The 26,887-nt window shown below is 34.5% G+C and overlaps 1 protein-coding gene across 16 annotated transcripts in view; it reads right to left on the reverse strand.

Annotated features, from left to right (window-relative positions):
* Positions 1-26,887, reverse strand: part of ASPH (aspartate beta-hydroxylase) — a 124,389-nt gene that overhangs the window by 61,419 nt on the left and 36,083 nt on the right. For 14 of the 16 annotated variants that reach the window (XR_008235353.1, XR_008235354.1, XM_052788331.1 and 11 more), the window contains 11 exons: positions 17,780-17,869; positions 16,190-16,264; positions 15,537-15,698; positions 14,308-14,367; positions 12,626-12,682; positions 12,067-12,111; positions 11,235-11,270; positions 7,508-7,546; positions 6,136-6,180; positions 4,616-4,663; positions 3,561-3,605 (listed from right to left, as the gene is read on the reverse strand). Coding sequence is in view for 14 of the 16 variants with exons in the window: in XM_052788331.1 (XP_052644291.1) it covers positions 3,561-3,605; positions 4,616-4,663; positions 6,136-6,180; positions 7,508-7,546; positions 11,235-11,270; positions 12,067-12,111; positions 12,626-12,682; positions 14,308-14,367; positions 15,537-15,698; positions 16,190-16,264; positions 17,780-17,869 (702 nt within the window). In the remaining 2 variants the exon portion in view is untranslated. The remainder of the gene's footprint in view (positions 1-3,560; positions 3,606-4,615; positions 4,664-6,135; positions 6,181-7,507; positions 7,547-11,234; positions 11,271-12,066; positions 12,112-12,625; positions 12,683-14,307; positions 14,368-15,536; positions 15,699-16,189; positions 16,265-17,779; positions 17,870-26,887) is intronic. The other 2 variants (XM_052788328.1, XM_052788337.1) reach the window with 1 other exon arrangement.

Consider the following 26,887-nt stretch of genomic DNA (forward strand, 5'->3'; position numbering starts at 1 on the left):
TTTTTGTGATATGCCCTGAAGTCAGCAAAAACTTCTGACTTGCACTCCAGCACATTCAAATCCCACACCTGATCTCTTCACTGGTGATGTGAGAATGTTCCTCACAGCTAAATTCATCCTCTGAACTATCTCTTGTTTTCTTTCCAAAACAAATAAGTTGCTATGTTTCAGATGAAAATCAAACAACTGCTCCTAATCTGATACAAACTGGTGCCACCATGCTTCAAATGAAGTTGCCTGAATTTATACTGCCGACAAGTAAGGACTCTATAGTGATATTTCATAGTATCTTTTACACTGCTTGAAGTTATGTTTATTACATAAATAGATACAACTTTCATATATGTAAAGAGCGCGTATGTGCATAAAGGTGTTCTTCGTTCAGAAGAGAGTTCTTGACTGTCTCTAGTACAGTGAACTTTAATATTATTGCTGAAATAACAGGAAATTCTAGCTTTGAATACCCGATGAAATGAAATCACATGACAAAAGAAGAAAAGACTTCTGGCTACAACAACAAAAAACCCCATACTGAATGCTCCATCACAAATAATAATAATAATAATAAAAAATCCCTGGTAAATATGAATTTCATATTCTAAGAGGAAAATGTGAGAATAATGTTGCCTTCAAACCAAAATTTTCACATCTTAAAAGGCAGGTAAACATACTTAATAGTAGGAAAAAAATAGTAATTTAATAGTAATAAAACTTTTATTCCTGGTCAGTAGTTTACTTATGTCCCCTGTTTCTTTTCTCAATTTTCAGAGATGCTATTTGAATTCTACTTTATGTGCTGAAACCATAAGCTTTTTACAAAAACTAATAAACAATGATTCTTCTGCCATCAAAGTGGTTCCCACAGAACTACACAAATTACTAAAGATTCTTGAGTATGTTGGTACGTTGTTGTAGATTTTGTGCTGATCTACTTCCTAAACGAAGAATCATGTACATGGTACTACATCCAACAGTTACTTGTGTGTTTAATAACTGAATAAATGGAGTTTGATTGTTTATCTCACTTTTTCCTGTGAAGGGAAAAAGAAAATATTCACTCCTTCCAGTGCTGCTATTATTATCTATTTCCACAAGATATACCAGGATAGAGCTAAGCCTAATCTCATGGTTTAAGAAGTGTGTTGCACTAGTTTTGAAAACAACTGAAGGTAAAAAAACATAAATCCAAAAAACCTTTTGAAAGGATCAGAAATACATACTATTTCAGAGTAAAACAATTTCTTTTTTTATTCTAACAGTGTTTCAAAACAGTAAAGACTCTCTTTGTATCACAATACAATAAAAGGAGAGTGGACAACTACATTCGATTCCACCATCTTACTTGAAAGTCCATCTGCAATTAAAGCAGTGATTGTGCCCCTGTACTCGGCACTAGTAAGACCGCACCTTGAATACTGTGTTCAGTTTTGGGCCCCTCACTACTAGGAAGTCACTGAGGTGCTGGAGAATGTCCAAAGAAGGGCAACAAAGCTGGTGAAGAGTCTAGAGAACAAGTCTTATGAGGAGTGGCTGAGGGAACTGGGGTTGTTTAGCCTGGAGAAAAGGAGGCTGAGGGGAGACCTTATCACTCTCTACAACTACCTGAAAGGAGGTTGTAGCCAGGTGGGTGTTGGTCTCTTCTCCCAGGTAACAAGCAATAGGACAAGAGGAAATGGCCTCAAGTTGTGGCAGGGGAGGTTTAGATTGGATATTAGGAAGAATTTCTTCACCGAAAGGCTTGTCAAGCACTGGAACAGGCTGCCCAGGGAAGCAGTTGAGTCACCATCCCTGGAGGTATTTAAAAGGTGTGTTGACGTGGTGCTTTGGGACATGGTTTAGTAGTGGACTTGGCACTGTTAGGTTTACAGTTGAACTTGACTATCTTAAAGGTCTTTTCCAACCTAAATGATTCTATGATTCTAAATGGAATATTTGCAAAACCATCCACTGCTGTACAATACATGTTAGATTGTTTTTTTTGGTGAAGGTAGGAAATTCATTTACTGCTGCAAGACTGAGCCGTAAATTACAGCACAAAAAGTGATAGAAATGGTTCACAAAAACAAAAATTAAAGATTTCAAGTTGATACTTGGATTCTGAATTTAGTTTTAAAATAGTATATATGGCAAGAGATCACCTCAATATCCTCATATCAATACAACCGACAATGTGCAGTGGAATTACCTACTGTTGAAATTTTGCAATAGTCCTGTAAGGGCCTTTTTTTTATTTTAACTTTAAGCAGCAACATTTTCTGAGAGAAAACATCTTTTCTTCTTCTACAATTCCAACTTAAAGCACAACAAACCAACTGAACACTACCTTTGCTGAACATCTTGCTTATGCTGTCAAAGGTAACTACTTCTTGTTCCTGCACTGATTATAAGCTTTGGTTAAAAATATTTCATATTCATTATGAAACACCATTTTTAGATAAGGCATCTATTACTGAATACCTATGCCTTCAAACATTTCAACACACCATGTGGCTGTTATGATAAATAGATTATAAAGACCTCACAGACAACACAGTTACATACTGATATGAGCGCTTCAAATCACCTCAGTTAAGGTTCACCATGTAAATTAAAACATGAACTAAACCATGCCTCCAATCTGCACTGGGCAACCACAAAGGCCTCCTATGTTTTTTCACTTCTCTGTCTACTTTTGGCATATCCAGGAACAAAATACAAGTTTCCCTTCCCACAAAGGAAAGCAAAACCCCTGGGCACCACACCACACAAGAGCTTCTGCATATTGCAAAGATTAACTAACCCAGAAAGGTGCTCAGGCTAATCAGAACAAAACAGAAATAATGCTTTCAGGGCTGTTGGATTGCAGCTTCTGTGATTTAAGGCCCAGAGATACAACTCGGTGTTTCACTCAACACAACTACTTCATTACAAAGATCAAACTAGCAATTTGTAATAATTAACTCCAAAAAGCAGATGAAATGTAACAATATATAGTCTTCAAATTTAGGAACTATTTAGCTACTCTAAAAATGGTTTTGGTAAAATCTGTGTTTACTACTGTCAGGCAACAGATGGAAGAGCTGGAAGTGCTCTTGTTCTTAAAATCAGTTATGTCAAGAAAAATGTGATGGCATGACAAACAGTCCTGTTTTCAGATCAGCGCCCAAATAACATGGCGCAGTTGGACTCCAATAGATCTGACTGATACACAGAGAAGTGACAGTATCACGACCCATGAACAGTTACTCTGGAAAGGAAGTACACACATATTTTGAGCCCCGAAATGTTTATACTTCCCTTTAGAGCAAAAGTATCTAGCTCTGTCTGAATCATTAAAAGTTAAATTGTACATTAAAACTACTCACAGTTTTACTTGGAATGCTTCCGTATAATCCAGTAACTATTACTAGCATTTGTCCAGTACAAGATAAAAATTATTGCTTCAAAAACAGGAAGCAACTTTAAATAACAATACTGATAACCCTTCACTCCTCTCCACAAAGTAATTTGTTTACAAACTTTCCATGCAGCTATAGCTTCATTTTGGGGGGGAAAAAACCAAGCACTTAAAATTAACTTACCCACTAGATCATCATTTGAATAATCCTCAGCTTGAACAGGCATTTCTGCAAGTCAAAAGTATACAAACAATTCAAACTGGACGGTTCTCTAAGTATCTACAAAAGGCTGCATTTTTTCCCTTATGCTCAACCAGTGACCTATCAAAACTACCCTGTAATACTATTTTTGCAGAAGTGGGATGCAAATTTTTCTCAGCTGAATTTTTCCAGAGGAAAGATTAATATTTAAGTAGGCCAATGAGTAAATTGCAGGATTGCACAGTTTCAAAAATGATATATCAGAATTCTGAAACTACACTATCCGAAGCACAAACTTGCCACAGTTTCACATGCTACTACAGCATGGACTTAGAAAACATTCTTATACTTATTATGTTCCCAGCTGCAATTGTGAAATATTTGACTTCAAAATTCAGGTCTTTTTAATTTTGTATGTATGTTTAAATAGACGTCACATGTCACCGAGCACTATTACTGCTAATAGACTGAAGGTTGCACATAGCTCCCTGTTCATGCATGGAAGGAGTCAGGCTCACCAGAAGAGAATTCATAATAGCCAGGATGCTGCCTGTAGACAATAAGAATCATCAAAGTGAGGGAGATATATTCTCTGACTCAGGAAGCCCATAAATGAAGTGCTCAGAGATGGGGAGACACTCCACTTTATTTTATTTCTTGCATATACTCTCTTTCCTGAGTACGCACTACTGACTGGCTGGTGGGAAACAGAGCATAGCAAAGAAATCTTCAGCTTCATATGACCTAATATGGCCACTTTTATCAATGTAAGTTTTTCTGAACTGGAAGCACTCTCAACTTCTAAAACTGAAGAGTGGCCTGTAAGCCATTAAAATATTGTCATTAAAAACCCCAAGATGCTAGATTCCAACAACACAGTTACGTTTGTCCTTAAAAGAAAAAAGCTGCTGAAAAACTTATAAATGTATTTTTATGGCAGCATAGTATTCTATTCCATGGTATTTATCATTCTCAATTTTTTTTTTTTTTTTTTTTTTTTTTAAGTAGCAAACTCATGCGAAAGATAATATACAAACCTGATTCCTCTGGTTCAGTGGACACAACATCTTCTGTATGCTTACTTTCTACCATTACAAACAAAATAAGTGTTGAAAGTTACACACAGTGTGTTAACAATTTTGTTTTTATTCCCCATCAGCCACCAAATCAAATCAGTATCAAACAAAAAGGAAGACTTAAACTGCAGAACAACCAATTAGGTTAACTTAAGAGTAAAAATAAAGGTACTGAATGCATTCAATGTCCAAAAGTTTAGCTCCTCTTTGTTATTGACTTGCATTCCTATTACACCCCCCAAAAGCAATTTTGGTTACAATTGTTGTTTGTGTGAAGCATTGTTGTTTGTTTCCCTATTTAATTATACTAGAAAACATTTTTCAAATGGAAAACCTAAATAAATATAGCATCAAATCCTATGCACTGTGCTCAGACTAAACTGCTTAGATAATTTTGCTCTAGCTGACTGAATTAACGTCATGTTTGAAAAAAATCTTGCTTAATGATATTTTTAACTTCTTAGAGCAAATATTCAAATCACATTTGACCCACTACTCATTTAAAATTCCCTGATGCCAGCACAACGAACAAAAATTTACAACTTAACCTTTTTGAGTAGTAATGTGGGCAATCCCTGATAACAATACAGGCTAGGGGATGAATGGCTTGAGAGCAGCCCTGTAGAGGACTTGGGTATCCTGGTGGATGGAAAACTGGACATGAGCCAACAAGGTGTGCTCGCAGCCCAGCAAGCCAACTGTATCCTGGACTGCATCAAAAGAAGCGTGGCCAGCAGGTCGAGGGAGTTGATTCTGCCCCTCTACTCTGCTCTGATGACATCCCACCTGGAGTGCTGCTGGAGTACTGCATCCAGCATGGAGTTTCAGTACAAGACAGACATGGACCGGTTGGAAAGGGGCCAGAGGAGGGCCACAATAACGATCAGAGGGATGGAACACCTCTCCTATGAAGAAAGGCTGAAAGAGTTAGGGTTGTTCAGCTTGGAGAAGAGAAGACTCCAGGGAGACCTTACTGCAGCCTTTCAGTATATAAAGAGGGCTTATAAGAAAGATGGAGAGAGACTTTTTACCGAGGCCTGTAGCAACAGGACAAGGGGCAATGGTTTTAAAGTGAAAGTGGGTAGATTTAGATTGGACATAAGAAGAAATTTTTCACAGTGAGGGTGGTGAGACACTGAAACAGGTTGCCCAGAGCAGTAGTGGATGCCCCATCATTGGAAGTGTTCAAAGTCAGGTTGGATGGGGCTTTGAGCAAGCTGATGTCCCTGCCCATGGCAGGGGAGTCGGACCAGATGATCTTTTAAGTGTCCCTTCCAACCCAAACCATTCTATGATTCTATACAGCACATTTATCTGCTTTGTATTTCATCTGTTTGTTTTTTAATTATATTAACAGACATAAATGGTAGAATGGAAAAAACGTTTTCTTTCACAAGCTGTAAAAACTCATACCTCCATCAGATTTCAAAATGCATGTATTTCATCAAAACACTTTAAGATCACAATTATGAAATATGTACCTGGCTCTGTGGCTTCATTCACCTCCTCCAGAAGGTCCTCAACAGCTAAGAAAACATTCAATTCACAGCAATAATGAAGTCAAGCCCTCAACTGATGAAACTTACATATGACATAAAAGAACACAGCAGACAGACATGTTTAACTCTGAGCAGTAAACTGCTATAGACAAACAGGAACTTTGATGAATTTGAGGGGGAAAAAAAGAAATTAATTCTTCCCTGTTTCACTAAAGAACTGTTGTATTCATTATTCTAAGCATAATCAGTACTCCCACTTTCATCTTTTGCAGCATCAACTCCAACTGCTAGACATATTAAAACCCAACCAACCAAACTAAAAAACCTATACACTTTTACTTTAGAAGTCTTTTTATTTGGATAAACATGCAACTCCTTGGTGAGTCTTACTTTCCTTCCTGAAGGACAACGAGCAAGTTCTTCAACTTAAATTATGGATTCCACAGAAAAATAAATTATTTTTATTTTCTTTGAATATGGCACCTTTTAACTCATTTGACTGTCCTCTTAAGCTTATGATCACAAAGGTGACAAACCAGATACTTACAATTTATTTACACTAGAGAATTTCTTGACTTCATTCTAAACTAAACAATTGTGCCTTTTTCAATCAGCTGTCTGAGATGACTCTCAAAAAAGCTGGTACTTCAAGACAACAAAGTATATAGGACCCAGAGAGAGCACTGCAGACAAATAATATTTTAATTGCTTCTGCTAATTAGACAAAGGCACTAGCAAAAAGTATGCATCAAAGAAGAGCTAGTATTGGCAGCCTGTAAGTTTTGAATGATCTTAAGCACTGGTTAAAAGGTTATGAGCAAGGCTCATGGCAGGCAGCAGGTTGAGTGTCTATGCTGAACTACTGTGTTCCAAATGTCCATAAAAAGCCTCACACACCCCACTTTGTATCACTTGAGACCTTAAAGATGAATACTCAAGGATGGTATATTAAAAGAAGATGTCTCAGTTCATAGTCAAAAACCTAATTTTATAACTACACAGACAGTAATGAACCTTTGCTATAACTGGCCACATCATGATTGAAGATCACACACATGTATGAAGATTACATATTTCAATATATAAAAATACAAGATTAAGTTAATGATTTTTATGCTAACTTGACTAAAATATTTCTCCAATTCTGAAAATCATTTATATTCCAATACATTTATTTTAGAGGTATTTCTACTTTAATTACATATGAAACAAAGATTTTTCTAATATGCTCCATATATAAAAATATATATACATGGTGGGATGTGTGTGGGAGTATACACACACTCGACCCACACACATATACATACACACACACACATCTATACACATTTTTTTTTTATATATATGTATATACCTGTATCTTGAGTCTCAGTCTTCTTTTCATGTTTTGGTTCTGAAAGGAAAGAAAAATAAAGTTCCTGGGTGGTTGATATGCACGAAGTATCCTAAAAATTTGGTTGTTAATCATCCAGTTCATTTCTTTACTGATAAATGCAAAGCTCTCAAAGATTTTCTCTAGTTTTGGGGCCTGAATAGATATGTGAACCCTTTCTGGAGCTTGTAGTAGAAATTGTACACAAAACCCAAATACCAAATATAAACATAACACTGAAATTTCAAGCATTTCTAGCTACTCATATGAAATACTGAAAACAATGACAACAATAAAGCTATCATTCTGTACAATTGTTATAATTCACCTACTCCTAATCTTTGAGTAAAAAGCCAGTCTAGTTTTTGTAATTCTGAAGATGAAATAGGTTAAGAATATTCATTATTTTACTTTAGATAATGTCTAAAAACAGACAAAATGCTATCCACCAATTGTCTGAATTTTCAATATACATTTACTGTGAATTTTAGAACTAAAGAAGTTCAATGTTCATCTAGTGTTTTGGATAATTTCATTATCTTAACAGGTACTAACCTTCATCAGGAAAAGGTTATTTACATAAGATTTTTTGTAAAAAATAAAATCTTTCTACTATTGTTTTATCTTAAAAGGCACTAATAGTCACTTGGCTCCCCCTCCATCCCTTTAAAAAAAAAAAGTTCTTACAGCATATTCTTAAAAAAAAATCCAGACCTCTTCATTTCTAATGAAAATCTCAAACTTGCCTTCTTTCTCTAGTTTCACTGCTACAACCTGTAAAAAACTCTTCATAAAACTACTGAATATTGTGTACAATAACTGAGTTCCTGTGTTCCAAGTTATATGATCAATCCATTTACACACTTCACTGTGGGCACATGCTCATTTCAACTAAAGAATTTTTTGCATTAGCAATAACTGCAGAAGGTAGGAAGAAACGATTCCTTTCAATGTGCTAGACACACAAAGTAGGTGCAGCCTACCATAGGCCTTCAGTTTCTCCCAACACCGTGCAAGGTAGTAGTGATTACAGGAACTGCAATCCTATTAGAGCTGGTCACTGATCTCATTAAGAACCAAGTCATACAAAGTAAGAGTCAGAAAAGAAACTGAACTGCTCTGGCCAACCAACCATCTTGGCACTGCCCTCTCAGCTTTCTGAGAAATCTAGAAAGCACCAGGATTGGAGAAAATATTACAACAGAGAGTCTGCCAGAAGAGGAGAAACTCATCTGATAGAGATGGAGAAGATACGTTGACTCTAGAATAGCAAAGCTTATACTTCTGCTGATTTCTCAGACATTTGCACCTGAAGCTTTAAAGTGAATCTTCTTGTGGATGTGAACTGTAGTTTTGGAGCTAATGTCAAAACTACAAGCTTTACATTTGAGAGAAAGAATTTCAGGTCTCCATGATGGCCTCCACCTCTTCTTTGACTTTAGAAAACAGGTGTTAAATACTGTCTTCTCTAGAAAAAGAGCAAATCTGTTTCATTTTCGATCCAACCAAAAACATGTCAAAAGGTACAAGAAAGATGGGCCAGGAGACAACAGGGATGAAAACTAGGTACTACAACTGCTAAAATGGTGTCTAACACACATTCATGAACAACTACAACTCCCATGCCCTGAAACTGGACAGACTGAACTCAGAAGGAAAAAATGGTGTATCACAGAATGATGGCCTCACATCTTTCAGCACATCTTCAGAGACACCCATGGTTGGCTGGTTAGCTCAAACCTTAAAGGACTGACAACATAAGATGAGCTTATAGGACTGAGTGTGATTAGACTGTCTTCCCCAGTGGTGTCTCTCATCTTTTCTAGGGATCCTGATAACAATTTCTGATTATTTTCTCTGGTTATTTCTGAGACACTGATGAGTGCCTGGAAATAAGGGTGCCTGTACACAGGTCTGCCCTTGGAACAAAAAGTGACATTCTAAATAACTTTGTAACTTCATGTAACTTTCAAGATGGAGGGGGCAGATGGACATTGGGGTGGGGGGTGGGGGGCGGAATCAATCAAATCTTGCAAATGTCAGGAACACTCAATGCCTCACCCAACTGGTCTTTTTCTTCTACACTGCTCCAGGCTGGAGCTTTCAAATTAAATTCCTCTAAAAAGTACAAAGGAAGCATTGTGCTTTCTCTCACGACCAGAACGTCTCGAAGGGAGAACTTGGAAGCAAGACAAAATTCTGTTGTGAAAAGGCGAACTTTTATCAAGAGAAAAGCAGTTTGTCACAGATTATGTTGAACTGCAGGCACGATTCGCTGCGTAAAAAAGCCCGGCAATTTAGTAGCCAAGAATAATAATTTTTTGACAAATACGTCCTACCTTGGAATTTTCTTTTGAGAAAAAGAATGGAACTTTCTATTCTCTTCATCAGCCTAATCAGAGGATTTGGAATAGTAAAGAAAGAGTAGGAAAAAACCTAAATGTGATTTATTTGATACTATTTAAAACTCTCATTGCAGCACACAGTAGCAATCACACATGAAACCACTGCTTGTCAAAGCACAGATTAATCACAAAATAGAGTTATTAACTGTTATTGTGCCAGGGCGCCAGAAGAGACTGCAGAATATGAAATGGTTTTGGAACTGATTCTATGAAAAACTGATGCAAATTACTTTGGGAACCTCCATGACCATCTCTACTCCAAAAGCAGGTATAGATGACTCTTCCCCAGGGCAGGGACTGTGGAAGTGTTCTCTGTTCCTGTCACCACTACATATGAAGGAGCATGAAAAGTAAAGATTAAATTTGCACTTCTCCTTCATATCTAGGTGTGAGAAGCAAGAGAAGTGATTCTTGATTAGGAACTGATTGTAAAGTAAGTAAGGAGAGTAAACAATAAGCCCAGGGGAAAAGCTAGGTGTCTCTTGCTTTTCCATCCTATTGATGCCAACACATTTCATCAAGGTCATCACTGCTGAGGCAAATAATTCTTTTCTGCAGACTGAGAAAGACATGGACTAAGGGCCACTGAAAATCCTTCAATGGGATTTTGACTTCTATCCCAAAGGTGGATGTCAGAATTTCCCTCCTAATGACAAAGAATGAACCTCAAAGTTTTTGTCTCAAATATTTTGATGTTAAGATTTGTTGTCCTTTGCTTGGGTTACATAAACAAGGAAAATAAACAAGAGTGCTTTGAAGATATGCTTAACTTTTCTGAAGTATGGTAGTCCCTAGAAGGATCTCACAGAAGGAATTACAACCACATACCTTTGTTTCAAGACTGACCACTAGTCGTCTTCTCATTAACTTTTTGATTCAGTCTCAGCAATCATTAGGAAATCATTAACCAAATCAAACTAAAACAGAGTAATCTCCAAAGAACTGGTTGTTACAGACAAGATGAAAAGGTAACACTGAGCTATCCAGATGCAATGAACCACAGCTGACTTGGCCAGGGTTTCATAAGAAAAAGGGCATGCAAAGTCTTCAACATTCTTATTCCACATATGCACAAAGTACAACAAAAAGGACCAATATGGGAATATAACCTATATGCACGCTCTACACTTGTTCCAGTGTTAAAGATCGATTGATTGCTTACATACACAGGGGGTTTGAAGATAAAAAACCCCAAAACCTTAATTGAGAACTTGCATAGAAAATTTTAACACAAAGTAATTTCAATTTCCTATTAATGATAGAATTTGATACTGTCATTTCACTATCTATAGCAGCTGTCATACCATGGTCTTCATTATAATCACCATGCACTCTATCCTCTGTTTAAAGAAAAAAAAAATCAATATGAAAATTCATGGAATTTTAAGACAATACACACACACAAATAATACAGTGTCAAGTTTATCTAGAACAAAAAAGATATTCAAAACTATAGTATTTTATACTGTTAAGTTAATAAGAGTTCAACAAAGGTGAAGATTTCTAAAAGATCCTGTGAGAAGAACTAAATCATTTTCTGGCATCACAAGATAGACTTTAAAAAGATAAAGCAGTATCAGTAGGCTTTTCTTATGCAGTTCATATCAGTAGGTTTTCCTTATACGGTTCATGAACTCATCTACAAATTACCTACAATTCAGAATGGAAATACTCATAAATCATTTCTAGATACAGCAAACTTCTACAGTGAAATTTTGTAACCTGCTTGTTATGGCTTGCTTGCTTTTTAAAAAACAAAAAAATTTAAAGATACTGCTTTTTCTCTGACACTTATCCCACTAACTTCAACATCTTTGGCAAATTCAAATTATTTTTTTATCCACAGAAACACTGCTATGCAATTTAAAATAAAAACATCCATTCTCCTGGAAATTTAACCCTCAAAATATTATTCTGTGCATTTGGCTGACATTACAGAAAAGTAACATTCATGTAGGTCTTTGTATTTTTTTCAAAATGTAAATAAAAATATAGATGTAATAACTTACTAAGGAACTGATGCTATCTATGAGCTCCACTGTTGGTTTTCTTGGGGTTTTTTTTGTTTTTTGGTCTTGGTTTGGGGCCAAAATTAAATGAAACTTCAATCAAAAGAAATAAGACTTTGGACTGTACCTGTGTAATGTTCCGTAGCATCTTCTAGCATTAGGTCAGAATCACCTTAAATAAAAATATTTAATATTTTATATTCAAATCAAATTTTCATGCAACAGCTAGATAGCACAAGAGAAGTTAAAAAGGTCACATATTTCGCTCAAGAATAACAGAACTAAACGTACTGAGTTAATACTACGTTTTATTTGAAAGTGACAGCTGCATTGTAAAACACATCCGGAGCTACACTGCAAGTCACACTATATAATAAGTTCATATGTATTTGTATTTAGGCTTAAAATAAGGAATACAAGTAGGTCTTTGACAATCCACTGCTTAGACTGGAAGACTCCTGACAGAACAAGTTACTTATGTATTTGTGGATTGGATTTGTGGAGTGTTGTGTTCACAAATGTAATGGTAACACAGCTACAAAAACCAGGCTTATTTGAAACTACCTGAAAAGCTGTTTGAAAAACAAAACTGTGATGAAACGGTCAATATGACACATTACTTTGAAACATGTTTAAAAAAGTATAAGTGATTATATTATAATCTGAAGTCATGAAAATTTACAAACCTGGAGCTTCTGGATCACTTACTGTCTTTTCCACATCCATATCATGTTCATATGAAACTGTAAATTAAATATGAAAAAATATTTTTTAAATTAAAAATATGAAATATTTTTAATACTCAATTATTTTAACTTGCATCCATACCATGTCTGTTAATAGCTAAGTGTAGCTCCTTAGTTGAAAACTGACAAATTAAAACCTTACAGACACTTGCAACTTGACACACAGGAATCTAATGGAAGGTGTTGGGCCACTCTCTCATCTAGTCCTCTGTTTTACTCTCTGTATGAAAACTAGATCCACGAGAGCCATTAGTCTCCATCAATATTTTTTAATAGTTCTTCTAATAAGAATAAAAAATGCAATCTTCCCCCATCCTCAACGTTCTAAAGTAGCTTCTTTACTAACGTGCAGGAGGACCAGTGGTGATGATTTACAGATGACAAGATAAGAGCCAGAAATCAGACCTTGAGAAGTATGTACATTTGTTTCTGGGATTACAGATTTAGAGCAATTTACTTTTTTTTCATTGCCTAGCTAAATAAGTGGATTATTTTCCTCTGTGACTACAATTCTTTGTGACGTTATTAATTTACTCAGTATGTTACAACTGACAACACATGGTACTGTAGGTAAAGTAACTATCCTTTTACTCTGAAAGCATCGCAGCTTGGATTCTAAATTGGTAACTGGAAAGCAGTTATCTCCCACAAAGATAGGAAGAAGCAGTTTTAGTTGTATCAAACAAATAAAATAATTTTTCTGTCATATTTGGCATCGAACAGGACTGTAAAGTCCAGAACTAACATTGAGCCAAAGATAAAAAGCCTAGTCCAAACAGAAATTGATGTCTAGTGTAAATGGAAGAGGCTGCCTGTATTATAAACAAACAGTATTAGCATCCAGAAGAAAATACTTATCAGATAGCAGGGAAACTGTAATATCCACCTAATGTTTCTTCATAATGGGAAAGATGAGCTAATGCCGTTGTACGTGACATCAAGCGCAATTTGAAGATGACTATAAGCTAATTGGATTAGTCCAGGCAAAATTTCAAAAAGCTTTAAAGATGAATTAGGGTGTGCAGAAAGACAGTGCAAGGACACTTCAGAATGAAGTCTTTGGTGCTGACTCACTCTCTGATAGTATAGTCGACCATAAAGAAACAAACAGTCCTAAAGGAAAGGTTACAAACTGGATGCTTCTGAAAGGTGACAGGTTACATGTGAGAACACAAGTTTCTGACTAATGCCAACAATAATAGACTAGAAGAACCTTAGCAATGTAGACTGGAAGAAGACAGTAAATATAAACAATAAATCTCATTCTCACTTTCTTAGACTGTACAACCACAGATCTCTTGCCTATCCAGATCCCAATCAAACGCAACAGGCAAAAACACATAGAAAAGTAAAAATTAAGTTTTTGCACCAATGAAAGCAAAGTTTCCATACCTATCAGCTGTTCTTTTTAAGAACCATTTGCAATAGCAAATATGATAGAGTCATCTCAGTCAAAGTAAAAATATCCAAGACAATCAAAAATAGTTGTTTGAAGAAAAAAAAAATTTTCAAAATTATATATTCTTCAACCAGTCTAACCTTTTCTATTTTGCTTTCTCATATAATTTGCTACATTTAGGCAGAAAATCAATATTACTGAGTTTGGAAAAACAAAATTTTACCTGGAGCTTCATATGGTTCAGGCTCCATTGCTTGAAGATCATCTGCCAAAAGATCAGCATCTGAGAAACAAACACGTGTTTACAAATTTTAAAATTTTTAAATCAATACATGATACAGCAAACCCTATATTATGTAAGAATAGAGTCAAATTTCTAAGCAGAAATTCTAAGCAAATTTCTTCTAATGACAGAAAGATATGTATATGGATTGAAAGCATAGTTTATTTTATTCTTATACTGAGAATGTGTATACACACATAAACTCTATACACACTTGCTCAAAAAAAGATGACTCTCCACAGACATTTCTGTGTAAATGTAAACAAAGTAGAACATATTCACTTTGCCTTCTTAATAGTAACTTTAAAGATTTAAAGTAACTGGAATTTGAATTTCTCCTCTGTTCTCCTACTTTAACTTGCACCGTAGATGAATAAAAGAGATACAGAAACAAGGAGGTATAAGACCCAGACTGAAAAGAATTACTTCAGTTGTGGCGAAAAAATCTCCGTGTACTTCCAGCAATCAAAACTTTTAGATGACATCCATTACATGCATTTTTCAAAAAGAGGTAAGATATATGTAAACTTTTCAGTAGTGCAGATAAAAAGCATTCAGAAATATTTTTTCCTAAGTTGGATTTAGATCATATAATTCTGCTTTAATATTTTGATTACAAACAATTTTTATCATCCTGTCAATGCCCCAAGGCAGCAGGATATGAGCATATTCTTTATACGTTATTATGTTCTCAGCAAGACTTGCAATATGGTTCATGTGTAACATTCTCTTAAGACAGTCACATTAGAAGGAAAGTAAGAGTGAGAGTAAGTCTGTCTACAAAAGGCTGTGCTAATAAACTCTTAAAATTTAGTTTAATAAACTAGAAAGTCCAGAAGCAGAGTCCATACAGATATTATAGAAGTCCTTCTATTGGAAGGAGATATGCATATGCGGAGGACAGATTAATTTGTTTTGTTGAAAGCTAATATAGCAGTAATTAAACAATAATATATAGTAAATTGGATTCCAAAACACATGGCATTAAAATATCCCATTTTGATTCAAAAGATATTTATTTGCTAAGTAATACTTGCTGTGGTTGACATTTGTTAAGACTCTATCGCAAGTAGAAATTACGAGTCAAGTTTTTAATGAGACGTATTTCCATTTGTTTGTTCTTATTTTTGGCAAAATTTAATTTTAAATATATTTAGTCATTCAGATACCTTTCTGAACGGAGTCTGGTGTCTCATATGCTTCTGGCATTTCATTCTCTAATTCTCTGAGCAAGTCATCTGTTGTAGGAGTTTCAAAAGTTTCTCCATGTATTTCTTCCTTCACTTGCCACTGGTCATTTACACTTTCATCTACATCTTCATGTCTCCCTCCTAATCAATAATACAGATTGTTAGAGAATACATACTCCTTGGTAAATTCTATTAGCAGCAAATATTCAGTCCTCAGCACACCCTTTGTGTTTTTCAACTAGTCCCCAAAGGGGACAGGGACAGATGACTTGTCTGAACCTTCCAGCAGTATAAACCCAAAGTATCTGCACTGACTTGCCAGTGCTGCCTTTGCCCACAGTAAAAGCCATCACTGTTTACCCATTCTTGCACTCTATGCAGTATTTTGAAGAAGTTTTGTCAGCTGACTGATTTGAGCTACTGTTGCCACACACCTCTGGGTAAGAGGCCACAGTTTTAGGATTTGGTGACTGAACTTTCTGAATTTTCTTGAAAATGAAAAATTAGCCTATTAGAAAGTTTTGTGCAGGCAAAAGTATTTTAAGTGCATACCAAAACCAAACTCTGAGATTTGTCTAGCCTATGGCAGTACTTATAAATTCTTCAGTGATTTCTAAGTGTTAATGCATTACCAGGCTGGGAATGGAGAGCTTCCTGAAGAACAGACTGAATTTCCTCTTCCAATTCTACATCAGCATTCTTGTGCTCTAAAAGGATTATAAATTGCAGTGAAAGTTAAGTGCAAAAGGCAAAGTCTAAATATTAGCTCAAAGCTTGTAGCTTTAATAGCCTCCATAAAGTTCTTATTCAATTCATAAAGTTCTGTAGAGACTGATTTGGTGAACCTCTGCAACTCACAATCACAAAAACAATTTGGTTTTGCTTACTCTCCAGTATGGGAAGTATTGCATCAATCATATCAGATGCATTCAGAAGATGAATTGGAAGAATTTATCTACACTGCATTTTCTGCACATGTAACATTAATACTTCAGATAACTATTCAAACCAAGAATTCTCTTCTAAGTAATTATTTTACTAACACTTTCATCCATTACTTTCCTACAATTTAGGCAGCAGCACTAGTATGTCATATTTGACAACAAAATGTCACTTGCAGAAGTAGGGTTTTGTTGGCTTTACAAATAGGTAAAATAGATACTAACATTACAATATCAAGGTCTTCTCCTGACAATTCATAGCAGAATAAAATCACAAACTGACTTCAGGGGCAAGCGATTGTTATCTAACACACCAGCCCAGGACATAACAGGAATTTGTATGAAGTGTTGCTCCCGTAAAAATGTCCTGAAATTAGTGTTCAGAAACCCAACAGCACAAAACCAAATCACAGCTGCATTTTTCAAATAAAGCTCCAAAATGGTACCAGTTAAAAGAAAAAAAAAAAAAGAAAGAAAGAAAGAAAAAAAAAGGAAACAACATCTTAACTTGATGTATTTTATAAATGATAAATTAAGAAAAGTAATGCAAGTCTTTTAAAAAACTCTATAATCCATTTTATTGACTGTATGCTCCACATTTGTGGGTTTTTCTGTTAAGTTCACATAAACATCAAGTAGGATAAGGCTCTTCAAGGAACAGGAAGAAATATGTACTCTCTGAATAACATGCAAATCACATATCTGAAACCTGACGTGTAAAAATATTTTTTCTTGAATACCTCTTAAACCTAATAAATTTACTAATACTATGGGGCTTTTAAAATGTTTAAACGATTTTTTTTCAACAGTAGAACCTGTATTTATGATATACTATTGGTTTTAGTGGAAAAGTGAATATTTGATTAACCTTATGAAGTTGATTGTTGGGGGTTTTTTTGTTTGCTTGGTTTTTTAAGGTGGAGAATCTGCTGTTATTCTGATTGGGTATACTGTTGCATACGTATCAAAACCAGAACTGTACATCAGCAGAAAGTTATTTTGATGTGATATGGTTCCAATGGTAAACATGAGAGCTGACAAGAGTGCCTTCTATACATTTGAATTATAAACTTTTCATAGTCAGTGATTTATATAAAAAGTTATCAACAGTGATTCCTATTAAATAAACTGTAGTGGATAAGCAACAAATAAAATTGATGAAAGACTTATTTTTTCTAGACCCAAAAAACCCACAATGAGCTTGAATGCTATGGAAACAGAAATAAATTCAAATAAAGCATCATGTCTTTTGTTTCACCTATGGTTTATGAAAGGCCTTACCTGATTCGACATATGACTTCTCAGCAGGCTGGATGGTCTCCTCAGATTCTGGTGATGTTGGCTGTGCTGGGACAGATCTTTCTTTAAGGCCTGCATTTTTCAGTTATAAAGTTAACTTTATGCTCTTTTTGATCTGATTCAATTATAAACTAAAAAAGTTGTTTCAATTAAATTAACTGACATTAAACTCTCCAAAATGTATTCAAACAATTAATCACAATTACAGGGCTGTCTTAATATACAGTGATACATACAAAACCTAAAGTGTATTCAGATAGTAATCGAATATGTTTTGAAGACAAACATACAACGAGGGGGGAAAAGGGACAGAAATTTAAGCACTTGCCTTTATTTCAAAGTAACTGAACAAATGACTATGCTATTCTCAACATCTATTCAGTATCCAGAAGAAAAACAGGCAGCAGGTTTTTCTCACTGTTTTCTCTTTGGGCAAAAAGTGCTTCATATGATCAACTTTATAGGTTTTATGAAGAACTAATTTGAACTTTATAAAATGCTGCGCAGAATGAGAAAAGGTATTTTAAATTCATATGTTAAATCATAGAAGATCTGATGAAGAGAACTGTAGTTTCTTCAAAATAAGGTAATCTCAATCTCCAGTTTCTTTTGACAACTAAATTACTACAGAAAAAGTATGACTGATGGAATTTCACTACTGAGATGCTTACTATCTATACCACAAAGTCTTTCTAGATCAAAACACAATGAAAAGAAAGCAACCAATAACAGCAATGATCAACACCACGGTAAGAGAGAAAGATAATTCATAGCCTCGGAAGATTATGCCACATCTTCAAGAAACAATGTATATAGTATTAGCCTAATCCTACTCTCAACTACCCTTTAGGAAGGATTCAAGCAAGACTTAAACAACAGAGGTTCAGACTGGGTATAAGAAAAAAAACTTACACACCCACACCCCCTCCACCTCCACCATGAGGACAGTCAAATCAGTGGAAAAGGCTACACAGAGACGTTGTGCATTTTCATCGTTGAAGGTTTTAAAGACCACACTGGATAACAGCCAGGGTAACCTGGTCATACCTCTGAGATGACCCTGTTCTGAGCAGGATGTTGGAATAAGTATCTCCTGAAGTCCCTTCCAAACAGAATTCTGCTATAATCCTACATCATTTTTCCTAGTTGCATTTTTAAGTTCCAAGGTAAATTAAGATAAAACTACCTTCTTAAATGAACACACACACACACATATACTGCCCAAAACAAACTAATTTCTCAAGAGCTGTATGCACAGAAATCAATAGAAAAATAATATTTAAGAAAGCAGAGGTTACACTGTAATGAACACTCCTGTACTGCTAACAATCTTGTAAAAGTAACTTTAAGTGGAACAAGTATTATATTTCAAGTCAGTAAAGTTTAAAAAAAAAAAAAATAATTACCACATTTCTACTGGAGTCAAACATATCTCAATACAAACAGGACTAGTATGCCTCAAAACAACTTTGTGTAAACTACAGAAATTTTATTATTTTATGCATCGTGACAAAACCATGTATATATACATATATATATATATATATATATATATATATTCCACTACCCTATGTAAGTAATGGGACCAGGAATAACAGAATTAATTCTACTTACACATTTTTATGTTATTTAAATTACACGAAGCTAAGTAGTTAGGCTGTATCTAAATTTACTGTAACTAAGAGTCCACTGCTATGGAGTCAAGATCAGAAGCTAGAAGAAAAAAGCCAAATTTACACTTCATTTTTTGCCAATTTTCTTCTGTGTCATTAAAAAAACCCTGAAATATTAAAATATATTAAGACCTACATTCATCTTTTGCTGCAATAATATTAATGGCTACAAGAGTAAGTTACTTCCTTCTACAATCATCTTTAACTACATATGGAGACAAAACCAGTTATATTAGCCACTGTCTCACACTTCAGAATCTGGACGCGTGGAAACAGCCACCCTGCTTTTCACAAATACAGTTCACTTCCCTTACACATCTTTAAGTAAGTCCTCTTATCCTCCGATAACCCACATCTCCAGTTCCAGACAACTACCTGCTCTGCTTCATGAACAATAAATGGATTCAAAGTATTTCAAAAGATAGTTGATATTCCACAGCCAACAAGCACTTAGGGTGTGTAAAAGGCAAGGAGGGACTAGCAAGAGTATTTCTTTGTTTTGCTTGAGCATTTCTCAACTTCGCTTTCAAGCTTTTCATACACATCTGTCATGTTTATCACTGACTCCAATCCTGTCGAGTATGTAATATGTTAAGTCATTTACTTTTTGCAAGATGCTATTTTCTCTTATCTTTTTATTAAAATAAATTTGCACTCAGTTTTTACTTGTGTGGTACATTTTTTGAGCTTATGTGGTAACTTGCCATGTTAAGTTGAATGACAGTAATATTCCATAGAGATATACAACAGCACAACAGATCTCTGGGCCAAAAATCTCATTTTATTGTGTGGGTATCTGTATAGCCTGAAGTGCTACTCAAAACATTCTTTGGAAAAAAAAAAAAAACACCAAACTTTTTTAGAACCAGATAAACTTTGGGTCATAGATACAATAATATGTTAATCAGGAAGGCAACTCATTCCAAATTTCACTCCCAGACAGTTACAACTTCTGTCACATTATGGGGGAAAATCCACCATTCTTGAGAAGTGTGATTTAAGTGCTCCTCTGTCAAATATGTGTCTTAACACTTATCAGAGCAAAGATGAATAAACACATCTATCATCACCGAAACCTAAAAGGGAATGCTCATTATGCAAGTGCATTTATTAGATCTTCATTCTGTCAAGTTTTTTGCTAAGCACTATAATGTTCATAACACACACATCTTTTCCCTCCTTCTTCGCACATATATAAATATTTAGACAATAGCTCCGTCTATCATCTCTGTTAATCATCACAGCTAGAATCTTAAGCTACTGTGCTACTTTCTACAGCTTTCATTTGAACTATTTTTCCTAAGTTTCCTCTAAAAAAAAAAAACCCAAACAAAAAAAAACCCCAACACATTATATCTTACCCTATTACAGCATCTTATACCTCTAGGGATCAAAGCATCTTACAGAGATATGTATGTGCTGTATCAAAAGTCCAAGATAAGTGTATTGCCAGCTGTTATACACAAAATTTAAGCAAAACTACAAACAGAATCAACCTTCAGGACTTCAATCGTACATCACCACCCACATGCATATACTCATGCTCAATTTCACTCGTTAGTTTTGATTTCTTTAAAATAATACTGCAGTATAACAAATCTTCAACTTTCATTACAAATTTTGTTCTGAACCTTGTGTAATTTTATTGTGCAATTAATATTTCAATATACTAAGCGATATTATTTGTCTAGTAAAATTAGAAAATATTCCTTTCTCATATAAACTTGAAAGCAAGTATAGATTCAATAACATACTGAAATATTCCTGCAGAAATGTTTTGTAACTTTTTTTATTCTCATGAGACTGCTGGATAAATCATTCCTCAGTGCTAAAAATACAGAAGTTAAGAGCAAAATAACACAGGAGCTTGCTTACAGAAGTATCATGTACTTGAAAAGCGTTGTTTTAAGAAAATAATAGTTGCAAAAATACATAAGCTGTTCTCTAATCAAGTTCAACCAGGATACAGTACTAGTAGCATATCACTTCTTAAAAGGTGACTGGAATCCAACAATACCCATCAACATTGAAATAGGTGGCCTAATTTTCAGAAGTATTCATTATCAGAAACTTGGAAAACTGGGAAGAATCTGGACACAGTTAACTGAAAAGTGACAATGAATCAAGTTTTCAGACCTAAAGATAGCTAAAAAATAAAAAAAGGAAGGAAGGAAGAAAAGCAGAACATATTATCACAAAATCAATAAACAAGTGTTGCAACATTTTGGTTGAGTATACACTGAAGTATCCTAAAAAAAAGCAACACTGAAGTTGGTTTGAGTGTTTGTGTATAAAATAGTTTTCTCAGTCTACTTAGGGGAAGAAAGTTTAGCAGGGAATAATTTACATTTATTTGCTAAGTTCCTGTGACAATACATTCTATTAATGCTCCTCTTGGTTGTTTTTTGTGAAACAGAAATATTTTCTTGTGATTTTCGACTGTATGTGTCCAGATAATCCTCTTAATACTGCTTTTAGACTTGCATTTGATATACAACATTTTACTTCCGTCCCCACATCAAGAAAATAGCATTTTAATACAAGGAAGGAAGGAAGGAAGGGAGGAAGGGAGGAAGGGAGGAAGGGAGGGAGGAGAAAAAAAAACAAACCAAAAAGCAAAAACCCAACAGATTTAGAGTATGCTTGAAGTAATCGGTATCAGTTTGAAATTTCTGTTTTCAATACACATTGGCAGCCAGGCATATTAACATATGTACATATCTGAGTTTCACAGCAGACATTTTTGCTTTGTGTTTACAATGCCAGTACACTCTTAACAGTTTTCAAAACCTTATTATATATAGCCTTTGTTCACACTTATTTCCAGAAAACATTATCGTCTTATTGCCACATTTACCACATTCATATAAATATGCTGAATTTCTCATTCTTGAGGTCTGTTCTTCATTAGCAGAACCAGAACTCTGTTTATTTCTTTTCTTTCTTGTCTTCCTTGGATGGGGTTTTAACTATCTTTTTTGTCTCTTTGTCTCTTCCCACCTGAATAGTACCATCCTTTTCACTGGCTGATTTTTTTGTAGTCTCCTTGGATTTTACATTTTTGTCTAGGCCTTTTTCCTTTCCTTTGTCTCTTTTAGCCTTGTCAGAATCTTTCTTTAATTTATTCATATCAACAGCTTTCTTGTCCTTTCGATCAGTAGCATCTTTTCCTTTCTTGGCTTTCTTTTTTTCTTCCTCATCTTTGACTTCCTCCTTCTTGGATTCCTGCTTCTCCCTTAGTTTCTTGAGTGGTTCTTTAATAGCTTCTTTTACTTTTTAGTTTTTCATTTAAAAAAGAGGAAATGTTCAATAAGAGAACCATTCTTAGATCAGAAAACATCTTATGAACAACTATCTAAAAGCTTTGATTGAATTCTTACTTAATGTTTGTTAGATGCCAATTTAAACTTGTACAATTATTTAAGTTTTAAGCAATTTATACAAATTAGTTTTGACTTTTAGCAATATCTCACACCATGCAGGCAGCCAGTAACCTTAGCTTACTGCAACTGCATCCAAGTAAAGCATTAATCTAGTGAAAACCATGCCTCTTATCTTACCGTTAACTAACTTCTGCAGAATGCTAAAACCAGTATGACTGTGAGCATGAAAATCACAGTAAATTTTGAATCTTTAACAACAGTATGACAACTGTAGGATCTAGAAATGTCAAGAGCATCACCAAAAGAATTTTCTTCCCAATTTTCTCAACTTTCTAAAACTACAAATTAAAGTGCTATAACAACAGAAATGTGCACTACATTTTACTGATGCTGTTACTTCAGATTAAGCCAAGACTTAAAAATGTATCTGAAGCATATATTTTACGAAAATAAGAAATAAGTACACAATAATTAAGAAGAAACAGCAATGTCCTGGTGAATTAAATCAGCTCAAAAAAGTTAACTTGGTTTGACCATATTCAGTGAAATCAAAGCAACAACTGCAAATTAATTCTTACATCTTTGCTTTTCCATATCTAGCATTATTAATAATACTTTTTGGTTTGTTTTACTTTTGGAGTTGTATCTCTTGTTCTTATTTTCTTTATTTCAATTCACGTTTCGCTGTGACACAGTATCTAGATAATATATCAGAAGAACAGTATCCTTGAAATTTAGATGTTCAATATTTACTTCTACTTTGCCAACAATTTCAAAAAAATTTGTCAGTACCAGCAGCATTCTCCAGAATAAAGATTTTTTAACTCAATAAAATTTAGAAATTTTTCCATTAAATCTCTGTATGCAATATTTGTATTTAATTTTAGAATTAATACTCCCACATTATTAAAAAAGCAATAAAGATTTTATAAATAAAGTACAGCACATCTATTTTTATTCAGACTTTTGAAAGTAACTGCAGTCCGTTGAGGTAAAAAGCCGGCAAGTGACAACATTTCTCCTGTAACATCTGCCTCTAACCACTGTGTAACATTTCTGTGGAGTGAACAATCACACAGCTCAGTCTAGAAGGAATAACATCACCTTTCCTTCCAAGTGTTTTTTTGGCATAAAGCATTTGAAATATATCACACCATTGCTTCGTTCTCATATCAAACATTGAAAAATAATCCAAAACTCAGGAATGAATTGTTAAATGACATTTATTACATTCTTGGAAACACACAATTTGCAACCAAGTCATACCAAGCACAATGTGGAACAAACGCTAAAAATTTCAACTTGCATGCAAGATGCTAAAAAAAGTCACATTCATATGAGCATGACAGCTTCCCTCAGCAAATCTTTTCCTAATGAGACTGTATATTACAAACAGTGTGCATTTTTCACATACTGCTAGAAGAAAACACATTAAAGCCTAAGTGTTTTTAATGCAACAGAGACTGTATTCTTTACATAGCACCATGCTGTGTGGAGGTAACTGGGCACATCTAAAAAGTTAAGCACCTGAAGTACATCTGGTACTTTGGTGTTTTGCTGAGGCTAATTAGCTTTTTTAGTCTCTCTGTTGCACTGAACACTTTTAGACCATTATGTCCTGTTCATACAGCAATGTAATTATAAAGAAATATATGGCATAAATCAGTTGTAAGCTATCCTACTTCAAGTTTTTGGAAAATTTATAAGTATTATCACTGCAATTAATCCTGCGAATACTATTAAAGGGGAAGTTATCGAACTTTACCTAAATTTCTCCTCCCATAAGAAAGGAATAGATGAAACTATTTAAGTATAGACTTAAGCAGAAATTAAGGTGCTCAAGTCCTATTACAATATAGTAATAGTATCATGAATTCATGAAAGATAACTAAAGGAGGATTTCACACAGAACAAAATCCACATATCCACCAGAACTTATTTTTAAGCATGCAAAATATGAAGTTATCATAAACTACTTATAATCCGAACAAGACACCTGTTGTAAAAAAATTTGCACAAACAAAATATAATCTTTCGTTAGGAAAGCACTCACATTGCCATTAAATTACAATTGGTAGTTAAAAAAAAAACTGAAAAAAGGGGAGGATAATATTTTGCTGTACCATTAGACAACACTTAGCCAACATAGCTAGTATTAGTAAACATTATTATAACCCGCAATCTGTATTTGCAACGCGCATGCATTTCAGACATCATTATCCGCATAAAGTTCCACAAGAAAAAGAACATTAAAAATACCTTTGACTTTAGTTTTTTTCTTGGCTACCCCTCCTGGTTCCTCACCTGATTTGTTGCAAAATGGAAATAGGTTATGAATATATCTATGATGTTCAATAAACATGACAAAGTTTTCCAATCTGTCATGCTATGTAAAAAATTATCTTTACATAGCACACTACAACGCTATGGAGAGGTACCAAATGCTAACTCATTAAGAATAAAGCATCTTCAGTAGCAAAGACCACCACAAGTACTGAGATGGAAGATGAATTAATCCAACAAAAGTACCACATTACAGATGCACACTACTTGAGATGCTTCTTAACTTCTTAGAGCTAGCTCAGTTCTCTCCAGACAGCGTGATGCCACGTAATTATGACCAATATCCCAGCCGATTTCTCTGCTAGGTATGGTACTAGTTCTCTCTCAAAATCCACTGACTTATGTTTCTATACAATTTTATAAATATTTAATAAACATATTAACTCAAAAGATCTTCAAGCACATAAATACTGTGGACTATATAAATTGAGTATTTTCTTACAATGAATTACAATCTGTTTCTTTATCCAATGGAAAATACATGTTTTGGCAAAGGTATCGCTCATATTTCAAAAAGTGGTTACCATTTCATTTCAGTTAAAATACCTACTGCTTTACTTAAGACTACTTAAGACTGTTAAGACTTTTATTAAAAAAATAAACCTTACTCTCCAAAGTCAGGTGCTACCCTCTTTCCCCATTGTAGCTAACAGAAACTAAAGTCATTCAGCATCTTGACTGTGCTTTATACCTAGTTCCACAAAAGGCATAAAGGCAAAAGCCTTCCCCAAAATACAAATAATAATTAGTCTCATAATAATTAGCCTCATCTTTCTAATACCATAAAAAGAGATTGGATTATCACCATCATGCTGCTGTGGATTAGGACCTAAATCCCATAAACACAACTACGTTAACCACAAAAATCATGTGCATTGCTACTCAAAAAACAACTAGAAAGTTAAGGTAAATTATGGTAAATATATTTTTAAAACTCATACATAATCTTATTAAACTAGAAGAGATTGTCAGCCCACTTGTCAACATTAGGCTTCTCATTCAGACATAAAAAGCACCTACATTGGATATCTGAACCTCGAGCTTAGGTTTCCAGAAAACAATAACTACCCGAACTGCATCAATATACCTCAACATTTATTCCTAAAAAACAAACACCCCCCCATATTCTACACTAAAAAAAGTTCATAAATTTAAAGAATGTAGCCACTAAAGTCATTGTAATCAACTTGCATCTAATTTCTATCTTACATATTTTCAAAGTATCAAGCATTGACATGGCCAGAATTTCTTAAAAATGGGTTAGCCAGGTAAAAATACAATTTTTAGATCAATTTTCTTACAAACCCATACCTGGGATATGACAGCCTTTTTAAGCTCTTCCCTCACAGATTACCATCACTGCTGAAGTCCAGAGTTCTAAGTTGAATAAATTCATTATTCAGACTTATTACTTCTAAGCAGTGTGTGGAAGAATAAGTAAATAACTTTCTCGTATAAATGGAAGAACAGACTCCAACTTTGTTATACCACAGCGTCAATGAAAATATAAATAATAAAAGGTACTCAGCAAGTTGCACAAAGCCATATTTAAATTTCTAGCTCCTCCCCTCTTTTCATAGTTAAAATTAAATGTTACTGGATATTTTAAGATACACTTTTAAAAGCATGTCTTGACAAGGAAAACAGAAAATTTTACAAAGTCCTGTATACACAAAAATTATCATACAGAT

The sequence above is a fragment of the Harpia harpyja genome, chromosome 5, assembly GCF_026419915.1.
Source record: "Harpia harpyja isolate bHarHar1 chromosome 5, bHarHar1 primary haplotype, whole genome shotgun sequence".
Lineage (NCBI taxonomy): Eukaryota > Metazoa > Chordata > Aves > Accipitriformes > Accipitridae > Harpia > Harpia harpyja.